A 15,856-nucleotide genomic window follows, 5' to 3' on the forward strand; every position below is an offset into this window, starting at 1 on the left:
AGGCTCATGGAGGGTGTTCTTTTTGAGGCAAGCACGGTACACATGCCCTTGCTCGCCGCATTTGAAACAACGATTATCCTTGCGATAACGCTCAAGCTCTTCAAGAGAGAGTTTGCTTTTGCCTTTGTCAACTCCCTTATCCTTAGCTTTTTTGTTATTGGAATTGCCGTTAGGAGACTTTGGGGCATTGTCCTTCCCCTTAGGCTCATTGGAACTCTTGTTTTTCGTGAGCTTAAGATTTCTCTTAGCCCCTGTTTGGAAATTGATTCATGAAGCCACCATAGTATGGTGTATGACCGCAGATATGGTGTGTGGCCTTTGGGAGTTGACATACTCCACCATTTCTTCAGTTAAGCCCGCACAGAATTGTTGTTTTTCTCTCCAAAATCCACGTTTTTGAAGACAGTGGCTTTGAGATGTAAGTCTCAAAACTTGTCTACATATTTGTGAATGGATTCGTAGGGAGAGAGCTTCAAGATTCTCCATACGGTGAGTACTTTATCTTTGGCATTGGTGGCCAAAAACTGCTTCATGATGGAAGCTCTTAAAGCTTTCCATGTTCGTGGGGCTTCACTGTTTGCCCGTAGGCTAGACCACCATTGCCTAGCGGACTTTTGAAAGTGCATAGCTACATGGTGTAGCTTAGAGGACTCCATGAAGCCCTCATCTCCAAACGCCGCATCAAATTGTTGGATGAAAGCGGAGACTTTGTCCATAGCACCAAAGGTGCCATCATAGGTAAGGAAAGAGATGCTCTTTCCTCCCTCTTTGAACTTCTTGAGCTTGGACGATAACTTCCATGCTTATAGGATTTCCTATGGCCTCTTCTTTTTGATGGTTCAAAAGTTGCACCATCGCTTTCTTTAGAAGATGAAGAATTTGAGGAAGATGGAGAAGAGGATAACCTCTTTCTCGCCTTTTTCTTGCCTTGGTCTTCCTTGTCGGCGCCATCACTTTCTTCATAAGAGAAAGAGGATGAAGAAGATGGAGAAGAGGGTGACCTCTTTCTGGCCTTTTTCTTCTCTTGTTTTCTGTCATCCTATTTTGAATTATGATATGGAGAAGTGTGAGATGGTCTTCTCCGTTTAGGAGGTGATGGAGAGCGTTTTACTCATCGTCTTCGTGGAGCCATCTCCGCCGAGGTGGCAGGAGACTCACTTCTTTCTCGTTCTTTTGGTGAGGGCTGTTGAGTTCTCCTTTGGGAAGGGGATGAGTCATCAAGAAGCACATTTTTTATTCCTTCGTACGGATCCTCTTCTTCTTCCCGAATCGGAGACAAGCCTCTTTTGGAAGTCTCACAAGGAGGCTTCCTAGGCACTCTCTCTCTTCTTGGTGGGGAGTTTGGAGAATCCCATGAGCACGAAGCTACCGTTGCAGTTCACTTTGGAGGGATGGATTGCCATGGCTTGTTGAAGCCTAAAAACAAGGTAGTTAATAAGCATAGGGGCATCATTAGTAGCCTGCTCATTAGCAAAATCAAATCTATCAACATAAATTTCACTCTCTTTAGTATTGTCAGCCATTCTAACAACTTTTAGGTGTAAAATTTTTTTAAGGTGTAATTTGACACTTCAAGCCCTAGTTTCTACTCCTCTTTACCCCTTTAGAAAAGCACTCAAGCTATTGTACCTGTGGCTCAATATCATTAATTGCAAGGAATAGAAGAGAGGTTCTTTCAACACCAAAACAGCACCGGCTCCTGTCAAGCTTCTAATAGCTCAATAGTGTTTAAGCCGTAGGCAAGCCCCGTAGGACTCCACTATTAAGACCATAGCTCTCAATGGTGATGCCCCCGTTATCTGCACGAAGGCAGGTGCACTGCAAGGCTGAAAAATCCCTATTGTACTTATTCAATTGCAATTAATAATACCAACCATTTATAGCTAGCTTGAGGACATCCCTTCTTGAGTAAGAAAAGAGAAACCTTGTGCTATGATACCAATGTAACCTTCAAATTCCCTAGTAACTTGTGTGTAGCGGAAAATAGCATGAACATAGTGAGCATTTCATTAGAATAGATTCTTAATGAGCATAACAAGAGTGCTTAAGTGGAGAGAGCAACAAAAAGCATAACACCTAGTTAGATAGGCATAAACAATACTTCAAAAGAGAGAGAAATTAAGATATTGACAACAGTTGAGGACCGGATTTACATGGAGCCGGTCCCCCCTCCAAAAGGCTTTGTATTATAGGTTTCCCCCATCAAGGGAGACATTTTACAATACAATACTTTGTGTTCCTTCAATAACTTGATGATGCAATGAAGATGGAAGCTTCAAGCACCATGCACACACTTATAAAACACAACATCAATTCCCTCACGGTCTCAGACCCAAGACCTCACACACCTTTGAAGATGGTGAGAGCTAGAGGGGTATGAGAGTAGATTGAGAGGATTCAGGAAGAAGGAGTAGTCTTACGAGAAAGAAGTATATCTCCTCACATAATCACTCATAGAAGCTTAGCATAGCTTAGTAATTAACATGGTAGAGGAGATGAGCATGCATTGAAGCTTGGCTCTTGGTTGGATTTGCATCACAAAGCCAACAATTGTTGGTGTAGGCCTCCCTCCTCACAAGCTTGGAGTAGATGATGAGCTTTCCATTAAAGCTTGATAAGGAGAGAGATAGAGTCTTCTTGCTTCACACATGAGATTGTGTGAGTGTGTGTGCGATAATGCCTTCACAAATCAGCCCCCTCTCTCATCTTGGTCGACCCCTCTTGCTAATTCCTCTTGTTGGCTTCCCATTGGACCTCTCCAAGCTTAGCCAATCATAATTGAGAAGCATAAGTGATAGCATTGTGATATGTGTCCCCCTTTCCCCTTTTGTGAGAGCTTTAGGTAATTAAATATTGCAACTAAACTCTCATTGGACCCCTTTGTCTCTTGGCCAATAGGAAACAGGAAAGCCATTGGGCTGTTGAATGCTCATTGGGCCCCTTAGGAGACTGTCCAATAGTCTTCTAGAGAGCTTAATTCTTATTGGTCCTTTTATCAAGTGTTTTTTAATGAATTAAACTAAATTTACTCTAGCCTAATTCTCATTGGTCCACCTCTATGGCCATCCAACAGGATTTGAGTACACCTTGGGGGCAACTGGGCTAGGGAGCTGACATGTGTCCACTATGCCCTTTGTGTAAATGGGCTTGCATGAGTGTGTGTGTGTGTGTGTGTGTGTGTGTTTCTTTCTCATACCCTACTAAAAGGGCTCACCCCCTCCTATGTAGGGATCTAGGAAGACTTTTTGTACACTCACAAAGCATCCAATTTCACTAAGCTTGACCATTTGGACTTACCTTTGAATTTTGGAACCTTAGCATTTTGTAAGTCTTAATGGGCTAAACCTTAGGGTCTTTGAAGCCCATTGTTGCACATTGCTCTTTTGCAGATGTCCCCCCTTTGGATCCCTATTTTCCCTCCTTTGGATCCCTACTGTGACCAATCTGCTAGCCTTACCAATAATCTAGCTTTTTCTCCCCTGGTACTTCCCCATATTAAATGATCAGTTTAACATGAGAAAATCATTTAGGAGAATTATATATTAGTTATTATGACAGAAAGGCTCCATTATTAAGTCTATAGTTCCCAACGGTGTACCTCGAACTCAATCATTTTCAACCAAGATAATAGATCCTTGTCCCACTTACCCTCTTGTAATGAACAGGTCCAACCCTTCATGGAAAACTTAAGGACCAGTCTTCTTAAGCATGAAAACAAAAACCAATATCTCTAATACCAAGTAATGGAATATGGCTATAACATTGACTGTAGCGGAAATTGAAATAACAATAGTGAGCATTTCTTTTAAGAGAATTCTTAAAGAGCATAAGAAGAGTATTGGATCAAGGTAGCAAGACAAATATTACACCTAATAAGCCTGACATTAACAACACTTGTAAAAGAGAGAGAGAAAGGGTTAGAGAAATTGACAACAATTGAGGATCGAATTTGTGTGGAGCCGGGGTCCCACTTCAAAAGGGGGGATCAGCATTATACGAGTGAAATCATATGAGCGATGCGAGCAAGTGTAGACGGAGTGTTTAAATGAAATCCAAAAGATATTTCTCTTAGAAACTATTCACTAGAGAAAAATTCAAGTTTAAATTTAATAAGAGCTCTACATTTAAGGATTTAACGTGAATAAGAACTCAATGTTTAAGGGTTCCACGATTGTTAGAATTATACAAATTATTGCCTAAAATTTTTTCCGCGAAATTGCCCTCAAAATTATACTTTGATTTCTTAGCTATACAAAAATAAATCAATGCTAAACCTTCAATTATATATACAATTTGATTCCATAAATGTCACCATGTTTTCGAGAGAAAAGAATATTTCCTTGTTAGAATTATACAAATTATTGCCTAAATTTTTTTTCGCGAAATTGCCCTCAAAATTATACTTTGATTTCTTAGCTATACAAAAATAAATCAATGCTAAACCTTCAATTATATATATAATTTGATTCCATAAATGTCACCATGTTTTCGAGAGAAAAGAATATTTCCTTGAACAAAAAATTTAACTATAGTTTGATTAAAAAATATACTTAGACCACAAAGTGTACAATTTCATAATTGTTGCCATATGTGCGAGAGAGAGAAAAAATTTCTCTAAACAAAAACCAGCCACAAATCATATAAAAAACTCCCAAGGGCATCCATAGCACTAGCATAGAAGAACTTTCTCTTTACTCAAAACGAAGTCAAGGCCATCAAATGCATACATCACAATCCCCTAATTATCGCTAGATTAGTAAGAGGCAAGAAGGTATAGCTCCATACCAAAAAAACACCTTATGTCATTGATGAAGAGCTTGAGGAAGCTCTCTCTGTGTTAATGCAGCATGGTGGGAAAATTTTTGTTGATTCATATCAAGTTCTAGATATTTGACAAAGATAAAATAGAGAAGCTTGCAAGCCATGTACCTTTTGCCCCCACATACCCGCATTTGAAAGTCCTCACAAGTGCAAGAGGGAAAGGTAGAAATCACCACATTGTACAATTCTTCATTCCTTATTCTCCTTGTTCTTGATAAGCTAAACTCCACATGCTCACTTGAATGTACAATATTGATATTCTTGATTGTACAAACCATCTCAATTGCTCTTTGTATCCGTGTATCCATATCTTTCGTAATGGCTCCATATATAATCACCCTCTTTCCATCAAGTTGTAGGGGACGAATATCTATATCATTAAATAGAGAGCTTATCCCTTCACTTGTTGTCCCTAGAGATGCATCCCCATTAGAAGTATACAAATCATAGCTGACATCCCATAGTGTAGCGTTTTCCACACGTGATCCAAGCATGTCCCGGTTGCAATTGGCCAAACAACAAGTGGACTTGTACATCTTTTTAGTCACAATATTTGATGGAGTTGTGGTGTGATCGACATTACCTCCGCAAAACCACACAAGTTGTTTCTTCTCAACTTGTGACATAGTCTTTAACACCCCCTAAAAGCATGGAGCAGACACATCCACTAAGCTTGATTTGTCCTCATTGACAATTAGCTTATTACATTTTCTTCTCTTGTCATGGAGGTGGCCTTGACAACTTAATTTAATTCCAAGGATCGGTCCTACATATTTCCCACCTACTAGGATTAATGTTTATTTCAATTATCTCACAAACCTAATTATGCTCTTCTTGGTTTTTCCTAGTTTGTCGCATGTTGTGTGTGAAATACTCACATTCTAGGTAGTGGGAGTCATCTTTTCAAGTGTTCCTTGATGATTTCCACTTATTGTTTGTGCATCATCATCAGTGTATACCTTCCTTTTTGCTATATTCAACTCCACCGTCATCTCAAAAAACAAGGCTTTCTTTAAGTTGAAAAGTCCATCAAAGTCTCCCAAAGGTTGACCTATCTCTCCTTGAGCCTCATCTGTCCATCTTGCTAACCTTCTCTTGTCCAACACAGGTGTCAACTTTGCTAACAAATCACTTGGATCCTTATCTAAAATTCCCCGTCCTTCTGAATGGTCTCCAATGAGCACTAATTGCATCACAATCTCCTTTGCTAATTTTCGCTTTATTGACCTTGGTCTATCAATAAAATCTTTAGAAACTAGCTCCTTGACCCTTGTCTGGACCTCTATGAGTGCTTGCCTTGTAACACCCTCTGCCATAGAGTGCATGTGATAGCCGAGATGTATAATTGCTCTGTTTAGTTTTTGCTCTGTGATAACACTTTTTAAGACCTCAACGAATGCTTGCCTGGGTGCATGTGATTGCCGAGATATATAACTACTCTGTTTATTTTTTCACAACTATTAAAGGGAAACATTATAAGCTTACACAAGCACTCAAAAATGCACATGGGTGACATACAGTAAAAGATTCACTTTAAACTCCCAAACCCATTTGTATTGCTGCTAGCGGGGCAAACTTTAATGAGTCATCCAACCCAATGCTTTTCATTCAATCCTTGTGACGGTTGCTCCCGGGGTGAAAAGCTGTTGATGTCCACTAGAGGCTCGCCACGTCCTTGCACCTAGCCATTGATACACTCACCGGCAGTTGATTGGTAGCATCGTAATGTCCCCGGTGAGAGCCGTTCGCGTGGAGGGAAAAGACAACGCGACAAAACAGGTTAATTTTTTACTCAACGAGCGGTGCAGCATGTGCGCAAGCAGCCGATAGGTGGTAAAGCTCCGATCCCAACCGGCCAGCCATAGAAGACCAGTGCATGTGCGCACTCTCTCTCTCTCACACACGGTTTTGAAACCCTATTGAGGGCAGGCAAGTACGCAACTCTTCTCTCTCTCTCTCATACACACACTATTGAGCGTAGGCAAGTACGCAACTCTTCTCTCTCTCCCTCTTTCTCTCCCCAATGGGTTTCTGTTGTTGTGGGATGTCAGGAGGGCGACCACTGTCGTGTGTGTTACTTAGAGGAAGTGAGAAGGTAGAGAGAGAGAGAGAAATACGTAGCGATAGGCGATATCCCTCTCCCAATGGGTTTTTGTTGTTGTGGAATGCCAGGAGGGCGACCATTGTCGTGTGTGTTAAACATTGTGTGTGTGTGTTACTTAGAGGAAGTGAGAAGGTAGAGAGAGAGAAATACGTAGAGATAGGCGATAGGTTGTGATTAATCATTGAGTTAAATCAGGGTTATTTTATAAGGTTTGAAATTTGGATATGAAGAGGTGTTCGTGCCTCTTCACTTTTCAAGGCGTGCAATTGGCATTATTTTTTAATCCAATTTCTCAAGGATTACTTTTTATTCTAATATCCCTCCTCAACTGAATGCCAAGAGAAGATTTTATTGTGTATGAGAAGTGTCTAGATGGTCTGGAAAGTGCTTTCTGTTTTTGGTTCCATCAAGCGATGGAGGTGCACAAAAGAAAAGTTTTACTTTAGCTTTCAATTGGGGTTTCTGTACAGTCAATCAGGTTCAAACAGAAAGGTGTTAAGTGGAAATGTTTGATGTCGAGGTTTCATCTTGATTCTGACACAAGAATCAAGTTCTTCCTAACTGCATGTTGAGGTCAAATGACTTTCTTCAATTGATCCCCCCTTGGACCGAAAACGTGTGCTTGAGATTTTGCTTCAGATTGGCTTTCGGTAAAGAAGATAAGGTAGTAGTCCAAGTATTTGACCATGGTGAAGACATCTGCTGAACTTTATGGCTGTCACAAAGTGATGACGTGTTTGTCTGAGAGAATGCGGGAAGCCCTAGCCCTGACTGTTGCTAAAAATCCTAACCCTAAAATTTGTTAGAAACTCTAACCCTAACCCTAGCAACAGGAATAGAATTCCGGATAAAGCATTGATGACGTGGCAGGATTTTCGGAAATTGCGGCGTTGAATTTTCAGCTTTTAGTGACGCAATTGAGCATGAGAGAGAGAGAGAGAGAGAGAGAGAGAGAGAGAGAGAGAGAGAGAGAGAGAGAAATTCCCTTGATTTATTTAAAAAGAAGACTCAAGTGAGTTTGTGAGAGAGAAAGAGAGTTTGCTTTATTTCTGAAGCTTTTGGGGCTCTGCTTTTGGCATCCTTTGTAAACAATAAATAAGCGGTTTGGGCTCACTCTGCAGAGCATCTGGACGTAGAGTCTGAGAGTAAAACCCTAACCGCTCTCTTGTACTTTGAACATTGATTAATACATAAAGAAATACCGAGAGGGGCGTCAGTCTTTGGAGCCAATATCTCTAGGCATGGAACTCCGTCGGGCCAGTGCAAATCTATTGTGATCTGTGAATTGTTTTGAAGTGGTTATTTGGTGTTGTCGTGATTGATTCTTGACTTAGAGTGTCGAAATATGTTACAGTGGCATCAGAGCACGGCCGATTTCTCTTCTACGAGAAATGATCCCCGTTTTTCTTTCCGCGGCACCTATGGCTTCACGCAAGGATCAGTCGACTCCCTCTGCTCCCGGAGATGCGGGCAGTGATTACAACGAAGATTCCGACAGAGAGTATGACCCGCCTCGGCCTACTCAGGCGGAGCAACGAGAGATGAAGCGTCGTCAATTGATCGGCAGTGCAACAAATCTAAAACCAAAGGACTGCCAGGTCCCGGTCCATCCGCCCAACTTTCCTTTAATAGACTCCTAGCCACTTTCGGACCCCTTTCCACTAGCAGCCGGCCCTTGGCCGAGTCCGTGACCCCTTGGTTGGCCCTTGGCCTGACATTACTCCCCCCTTGGAGAAGCGTTTTCGTCCTCGAAAACAAAAGTTGGGAATTTCTTCTTAAGAATACTAATGTTTTCCCAAGTGGCACCCTCTTCAGGGCGATCTTTCCTCTTGACTAAAGCTTGCCTACGTACATGATGACGAGTACGGAGTTCATGAAAATCTAAAATGCGTTTAGGTTCATGCGGTTGAGGGGGAGGTTCAGTGAAATCAACCAATATCTGCTGGCCGATAATATTGTCGTCCCCATGCAAGCGTTTACGTAAACGACTTACATGAAATACCGGATGGATACGAGAGTACGCAGGTAACGCAAGTTTGTAGGCCCTATCACCAAGTCGCTTGAGTATCTTGAATGGCCCACACTAACGTGGAGATAATTTGGGTGTAGGTCCAGTCTTCAGACTTTCTGAATCCTCTGGCATACGCAAAAATACCTCTTCCCCTTTCGTGAAGGTAACTTGTCGACGTTTCTCATCAGCATACTTTTTATACCGATCCTGTGCTTGTCGAACATTTTGATGAGCAAGTCTCAGCATGTCCATATGATCTTGGAGAAACTCCCTGACCTGTTGGAGCTTCTCAGTTGCCAACCCCATCGTCACTAGTGATCTAGGTTGAAAACCATACATAAGCATGAATGGACTAAAACGAGTTGTAACATGCTTAGCACTATTATATGCTAACTCAAGAATAGGAAGATAATCCTCCCAATCTGATTGCTTCTTGCTAACGTATGCTTGTAGCATATCCTCTACCACTTGGTTGACTCGTTCCGTCTGACCATCCGTTTCACGGTGATTAGCCGTACTTACATTAAGTTGTGTACCCAATCGTTTAAAAACAGCCCTCCAAAAATGACTGTTAAACTTGGGATCACGATTACTCACAATGTTACTTGGCAATCCATACAACCTGTAAAAATTGTCCACAAATAACTTCGCTAATTCTGGAGTCTTAATGGTTGACTTGGTTGGAATAAACCGACAAAGTTTAGTCAACCGGTCTACGACCACCCATACCGAGTCATGTCCTTGAATAGTGGTTGGTAAACCCACAATAAAATCCATGGAGATACTTTCCCATTTACCATTAGGAATCTCTAAAGGATGTAAGAGTCCTCCTGCTTTCAGGCGCTCTGCTTTATTAACTTGACATTTTTGGCAATGTAAGACATAGTCTTGAACATACCCATGCAAACCTGGCCTGTAAAACTGTCGTCTTACGAGTGTATAAGTTTTCTTAATTCCCGGGTGCTCTGCACTTGGACTATCGTGACATTCATAAAGAATTTAGCGTCGAATGTCCGCGTTCGTCGGTACACACACTCTCCCCTTGTGGAGTAGGTACCCATCATCTATGGAAAAATTCTTCCATCTCTGCAGTTCATCACTCGAATGAGGAGAACTGGGTGAGGAAACAAAATCACTACCAACATTGGAGTGAGAAGGATCCCTCTTTCTAACATAGCTCCACACCTTGGAGTATGCAGTATCATGCTCGTACTTACCTTTGAGAGATTCCAAAAACTCACTCCGCAATTCCGTGAAAAGGAGAGAGTTGATCTCTGGCATTCGGCTGAGAGCATCAGTCACTACATTGTACCGCCCTTTGCGATATCGTAGCTTGGCATCATACTCCTGAAGAATCTCAGCCCACTTGACCTTGCGACCCTTCAAGTTAGAGAGTGCAGCGGTCCCGGAGGAGAGCCTTGCCGGCAGCCGGCCCTTGGCCTGGTGTGGAGCCGTGCTCCTGATTTTGCTGACTAGCAGGGCCCATGGCCTGCTGCCGCATATGCAACTTAATCAAATCGGATAATGCTGTGACATTCTGATTTAATTGTGCAAAATTCGTTTCAAGCACAGTCATGCGTGTTTGCAATGCACGGAAATCTTGTATGTCCAGCAACTCATACGCATCGTTTGTCGCCGTTCTGGCACGATTACTCTTCGTGAGAGGAACCGTCCGTGTGGCATCGGCAGACGAAACGGGTGCGGACTGCTCGAAATCAAATGCATGATGCATATCTATGTCCGAATCCATGCTATGGACGTACTGTGCGAGAAAAGATATGAGAATACCTGAATTCCAACGAGCTCGTAGCAGGTTGCGATAATTAACCGTATAATAACGCCTTTGATTGGACAAAACGCTGAATTCGAAAGCGAATGTCAATCCAAAACGAAGAGTAGCTTGAAAATAATGAGCAAGTCTGCAGCCGATGATGCTCTTGAAAGCATCGATCAAGTTGGAGTTGCCAATGAGCGGGTTTGCATCTTATGCACTATGCCAGAGGAACTTGAAATTTTCCGACAAATGGTGCAGCCGATGAGAAGCTTGAGAACACAAATCAAAGTACCTTCACCACCGAGTTGGCTTGCATCGTATGCAAGAAGCCAAAACCGGGAAATGTGCAACCAATCTTTGGCTTTTCGAAACTGGAGAATCCGAGTTTCAGCAGATGCGGACTGTAAAATATGCAGTAATCCACAGCCTTTGTGTGCTGTGTGTGCCCACCGATTCGGAGAAGAATGCCGTAGATCAACGGAATCGGAAGCGCGCAGGGTACGGCCCTTGTTCAAAACCCACGAGGGTTTGCCGGGTGTGAACGGCCAACCCTTAAGGGTTTTTGTATTTTTTTTTTTTGGAGAAGCTCTGTTGCAGACGACGGCCGACTGCGCAGGGCTTCTTGGAGAGCTACCTCGTGATAGCGAGGTCCGCTGAGACCGGGCAAGAAACGAATTTTGCTCCTCTTCCCCTTGTGCTCCCACTGAGCCCAACGCCAGCCAATTTGGTGCAGGTCGTCAGACGCCTTCGTCCCCGACTAGGGGTTCCTGCACACGCGCAGGCTTCGGCCTCTTCTTCCTCCTCCTTTTTTGGTTGTGCATGCAACATGCAGCAAAAGCAAAAACGTGCCCCAGTTCTAAAGATAGCCTGAAGCTCTGATACCAATCTAAAATCAAAGGAATGCCAGGTCCCGGTCCATCCGCCCAACCTCCCTTTAATAGGCTCCTAGCCACTTTCGGACCCCTTCCCACTAGCAACCGGCCCTTGGCCGAGTCCGTGACCCCTTGGTTGGCCCTTGGCCTGACAACAGAGATGATGCTCAGTTTTGCGAAGGACCCGAAATTGGCAAAATATATGAGCGAGACTTGTTTTCAGGAAGTGCATGCGCAGTGGCAGAAAACCACAACACCACCCCTGAAACCCGCTCTTAGGAAACCTTCTGATTACAAATAATATTCAGAGAAGGAATTGGAAGAGGTGGTAGATGCACGGATTGCTCAGTTTTTTGACGCGCAAAAGAAAGCCAAAAAGCACGGCAAAAAGTAGAAGAAAGGCACTGACTTCCCGGGGTATTTGGGCCGTAAGTCGACATTTGATAGAGCAAAGAAATAGAAGAAGCGTGTTCGATTTGAAAAAGTACCGAATTCTTTTTCTTCTTCTTTTGACAGTTCTTCTAACTCTTCAGATTCGAGCGAAGAAGACAGAAAAGGTAAAAAGCGAAGCAAGAAACAACGCTTCGAAAAGGGCAAGATAACGGCAAAGAAGTCTGAATCTCGCCCAGTGACTGACAGTTCTACAGAGGACTCGTCTACGGATAGTTCAGACTCTTATGACGGAAAATTTTATGCGTACAACAAGAATTTCTATAAAGCCAACCAGTATGACTTTCTGGAAGATAAAAGCAAGAAAGTCTGAGAGTTTAAGGAAGGTGGACAGTCGATCAAATTTGACACTTTTTCAAGATACCAAGATGCTTCGAAGGCTTTGTCTTTTATACAGCAGTTTGACATCGCTTTCGCCGGAGGACGCTACTCAGAGCACTCCAAGATTCGGAGAGCTGCCTCTTACTTTAAGGGGAATGCTCGAACTTGGTGGTCCAAGCTTCTTTTAAACAAGACTGCGCTAGTTAAATGGCTGAAATTTAAGAATCTTTTTATTTCTTCTTGGTTGATGCAAGAGTATGAACGCGATATACGAGCTGCTTGGAACCATCTTCTGATGACTAAGAGAGATACAATGAATGCTTACTGTGAGAGATTCTGGAGCTCTTTTCTACCCGCCTCTTTATTCAAGAAGATCTCGTTCAGAGAACAGATTGAGCGGTTCACCTTGGGTCTACCTACAGAGATCCGAGATCACTGCTTGGAACAAAAGTCAGCTTCTATTCAGGAGTTGATGAGTCATGCGAAGCGGGGCTTTGCCATTCACTCTGGCAGTCTGACATACCCCACCAATGAGGCCATGACACAACGAGTTGAACAAACTTCTGGGAATGAAAGTAGAAAGAGAGAGCAACCCAGAGTGAATACCGATCCCAACACCATGGACGAGAGTACAGAACTTTGCCGAGCTTGGGGCAAAGTGAAAGATCAAGAGGCCCTGATCTGCTTTGATGGATGAGCCAAGGCCAACTTCATTTCACCGGAATTGGCAGCGCGGCTCGAGATCACTCTGGATCAGATGGGACCACTTGCGGAGGCTGTTCTAGCGGCACCCGGCAGGGACGTAGCCATTGCACATATCATTGGCAAACTTCGGTTGCATTGTCAGGGGTATTTGGGGCATGAGGACTTTTTCATATTGCCTTTGGAGGGTTGTGATGTTCTCTTAGGGATTCCCTGGTACCACAAGAACAACGCCGTGGTCGATTATCGGGCGAGGAAAGTGACATTGACTACAGAGAAGGACAGAACCATTGTACTTGATAATAAACTAACGGGCGAGTTTGTCCCTATTGTATCGGCTTCGGCCATTCCTAAATTAATGAAATCCAGTCTGGTTGTTTACTCGATCTTTATGAAAGAATTGAGCGATAAGGATAGGACAAATATCTCTAAACTTGATAAAGAACGCCAAGATTTTCTCCACTCATGCCGGTTGCTTCTCAGAGGGCCTACCAGGCGAGTTACCACCTGCTCGTCCTGAAGATCATACCATTGATCTGATACCTGGAAGCACACCACCGAACCGGCTACCTTACCGTGTGAACCGAGCACAGAATGAAGATATTATTAACCAAGTGAAAGACCTCTTAGAAAAGGGTCTTGTCCAGCCTAGTACTTCACCGTATTGCTCTCCAGTATTGTTGGTTTTGAAGAAAGACGGATCTTGGAGAATGTGCATCGATTATAGAGCTCTCAATAAAATCACCATCAAGAATAGATTTCCGATTCCTAGGATCGATGATATACTCGACTGATTACAGGGATCCTCGTGCTTTAGCAAGATTGATCTGAAGACTGGATATCATCAGATCAGGATCGCGCCGGGAGACGTCTACAAGACAGCTTTTCGGACGACTTTTGGGTTTATTTGAGTTTTTGGTGATGCCTTTTGGCTTAACCAATGCTCCTGCGACATTTAATCGGATGATGGACATGATTTTTTGAGAGTACAGGTTGTTTGTTGTCACTTTCTTTGACGACATCATTGTTTTCTCCAAGAATGAGGCAGAACACAAAGATAATCTGCTTCAGGTCTTTCAGGCATTACGAGATCACAAGTTAGTGATTAATGCAAAGAAAAGTGAATTTTTTCTACCAGAGATACACTTTTTGGGACATATTGTCTCAGCAGTAGGAGTGCAAATGGATTCGGCCAAGATAGAGACTATCTGTGATTGGCCCGATTTAAAGAATGTCCATGAAGTTAGAAGCTTCTTGGGACTGTGTTTGTACTACAGGCGGTTCATTCGAAAGTTTGCAGAGGTTGCTTTCTCGTGGGGATCCACAGAGGTGACTGCCTTTCAGACATTGAAAGAGAATTTGACTACATGACCAATTTTGACTTTGCCGGACTTGCAGAAGTCATTTGAAGTATATTGTGATGCTTGTGGTCGTAGTTTGGGTGCGGTCTTAATGCAAGAAGGCCATGTCATTGCTTACGAGAGCCGATTATTCTCAAGGCCGGAGATGACAACACAAATTTATGAGAAAGAGCTTTTGGCGGTCATCCATGCTCTTACTCAATGGCGGCATTACCTACTAGGAGCGGATTTTACTGTCTTTACAGACCATCAGAGTTTGCGCTACTTCTTGTCACATAAGCAGCTTTCGAAAAAGCAGATGCGGTGGGCGAACATCTTGTCACAGTTTCACTTCCAGATTGTCCATGTGCAGAGACAGAAGAATGTGGTGGCAGATGCTTTGTCTCGGAAGCCGTTGGTTCTAGCTATTTCTGCGATACATCATAGGAGCTTCAAGGATATGGTCGACTAGTATGCCACAGATATAGATTTTGCAGACGTTTTCACACGGATACAGGAGGGGGAGACAGTAGCGGGATACTCCATTCAGGAAGACTACTTGATGAAATGCCACAGATACAGATTTTGCAGACGTTTTCACACGGATACGGGATGGGGAGATAGTAGCGGGATACTCCATTCGGGAAGACTACTTGATGAAAAAAACCATGTTGTGTGTTACACAGCCGTTGAGGGAAAAGGTTATGACTGAATGCCATTGTCCACCTTTTCCGGGTCACCGCGGCATTGCTACCACCATGAAAGGGGTATAGAGATACTTCTCTTGGTCGACCAGTATGCCACAGATACAGATTTTGTTAACGTTTTCACACGGATACAGGATGGGGAGACAGTAGCGGGATACTCCATTCGGGAAGACTACTTGATGAAAAAAACCATGTTGTGCGTTACACAGCCGTTGAGGGAAAAGGTTATGACTGAATGCCACTGTCCACCTTTTCCGGGTCACCGCGGCATTGTTACCACCATGAAAGGGGTATAGAGATACTTCTCTTGGTCGAGACTCAAAAAGGATGTGGAAGAGTTTGTGCGCAGTTGCTTAGTATGCCAGAAGGTCAAGTTTGACAGACATAAAGCACAGGGATTGTTACAGCCTTTACTCATACCCACCCGCCCCTCGGAAAGTATTGCAATGGATTTCATTTTTGATCTCCCGAGAACACAGAGTGGTCACGATGGTATCTGGACTGTTATTGACAGATTTAGCAATTAGGCTCATTTCATTCCAGTGAAGAAAAATAGTCAAGCCGGATCATTTAGCAAGATTGTTTGTGGCCCAAATCTTCAGATTACATGGCATGCTTGAGACTACTATCTCCGACAGAGAGCCCAGATTTACGAGTTTGTTTTGGAAGGCAATTTGAGAGAACATTGGCACGCGGTTGCAGTCCTCGTCATCGTTCCACCCGCAGATTGATGGGCAATCTGAGATTGCAAATT

The 15,856-nt window shown here is 43.2% G+C and overlaps 1 protein-coding gene across 1 annotated transcript; it reads right to left on the reverse strand.

Moving 5' to 3' along the window:
• Positions 1-5,702: 5,702 nt before the first annotated feature.
• Positions 5,703-6,137, reverse strand: LOC147421307 (uncharacterized). Its single transcript, XM_086505078.1, has one exon. The coding sequence runs from the start codon at positions 6,135-6,137 to the stop codon at positions 5,703-5,705; it is 435 nt and encodes a 144-aa protein (XP_086361204.1).
• Between the last annotated feature and the right edge of the window lie 9,719 nt (positions 6,138-15,856).

Source organism: Adiantum capillus-veneris, chromosome 28 (assembly GCF_014529385.1).
Source record: "Adiantum capillus-veneris isolate H3 chromosome 28, ASM1452938v2, whole genome shotgun sequence".
NCBI lineage: Eukaryota > Viridiplantae > Streptophyta > Polypodiopsida > Polypodiales > Pteridaceae > Adiantum > Adiantum capillus-veneris.

What these genes read in the sequence shown, in the direction of transcription:
- LOC147421307 (XM_086505078.1), bottom strand. Translation starts at nt 6,137, where the DNA reads ATGGCAGAGGGTGTTACAAGGCAAGCACTCATAGAGGTCCAGACAAGG.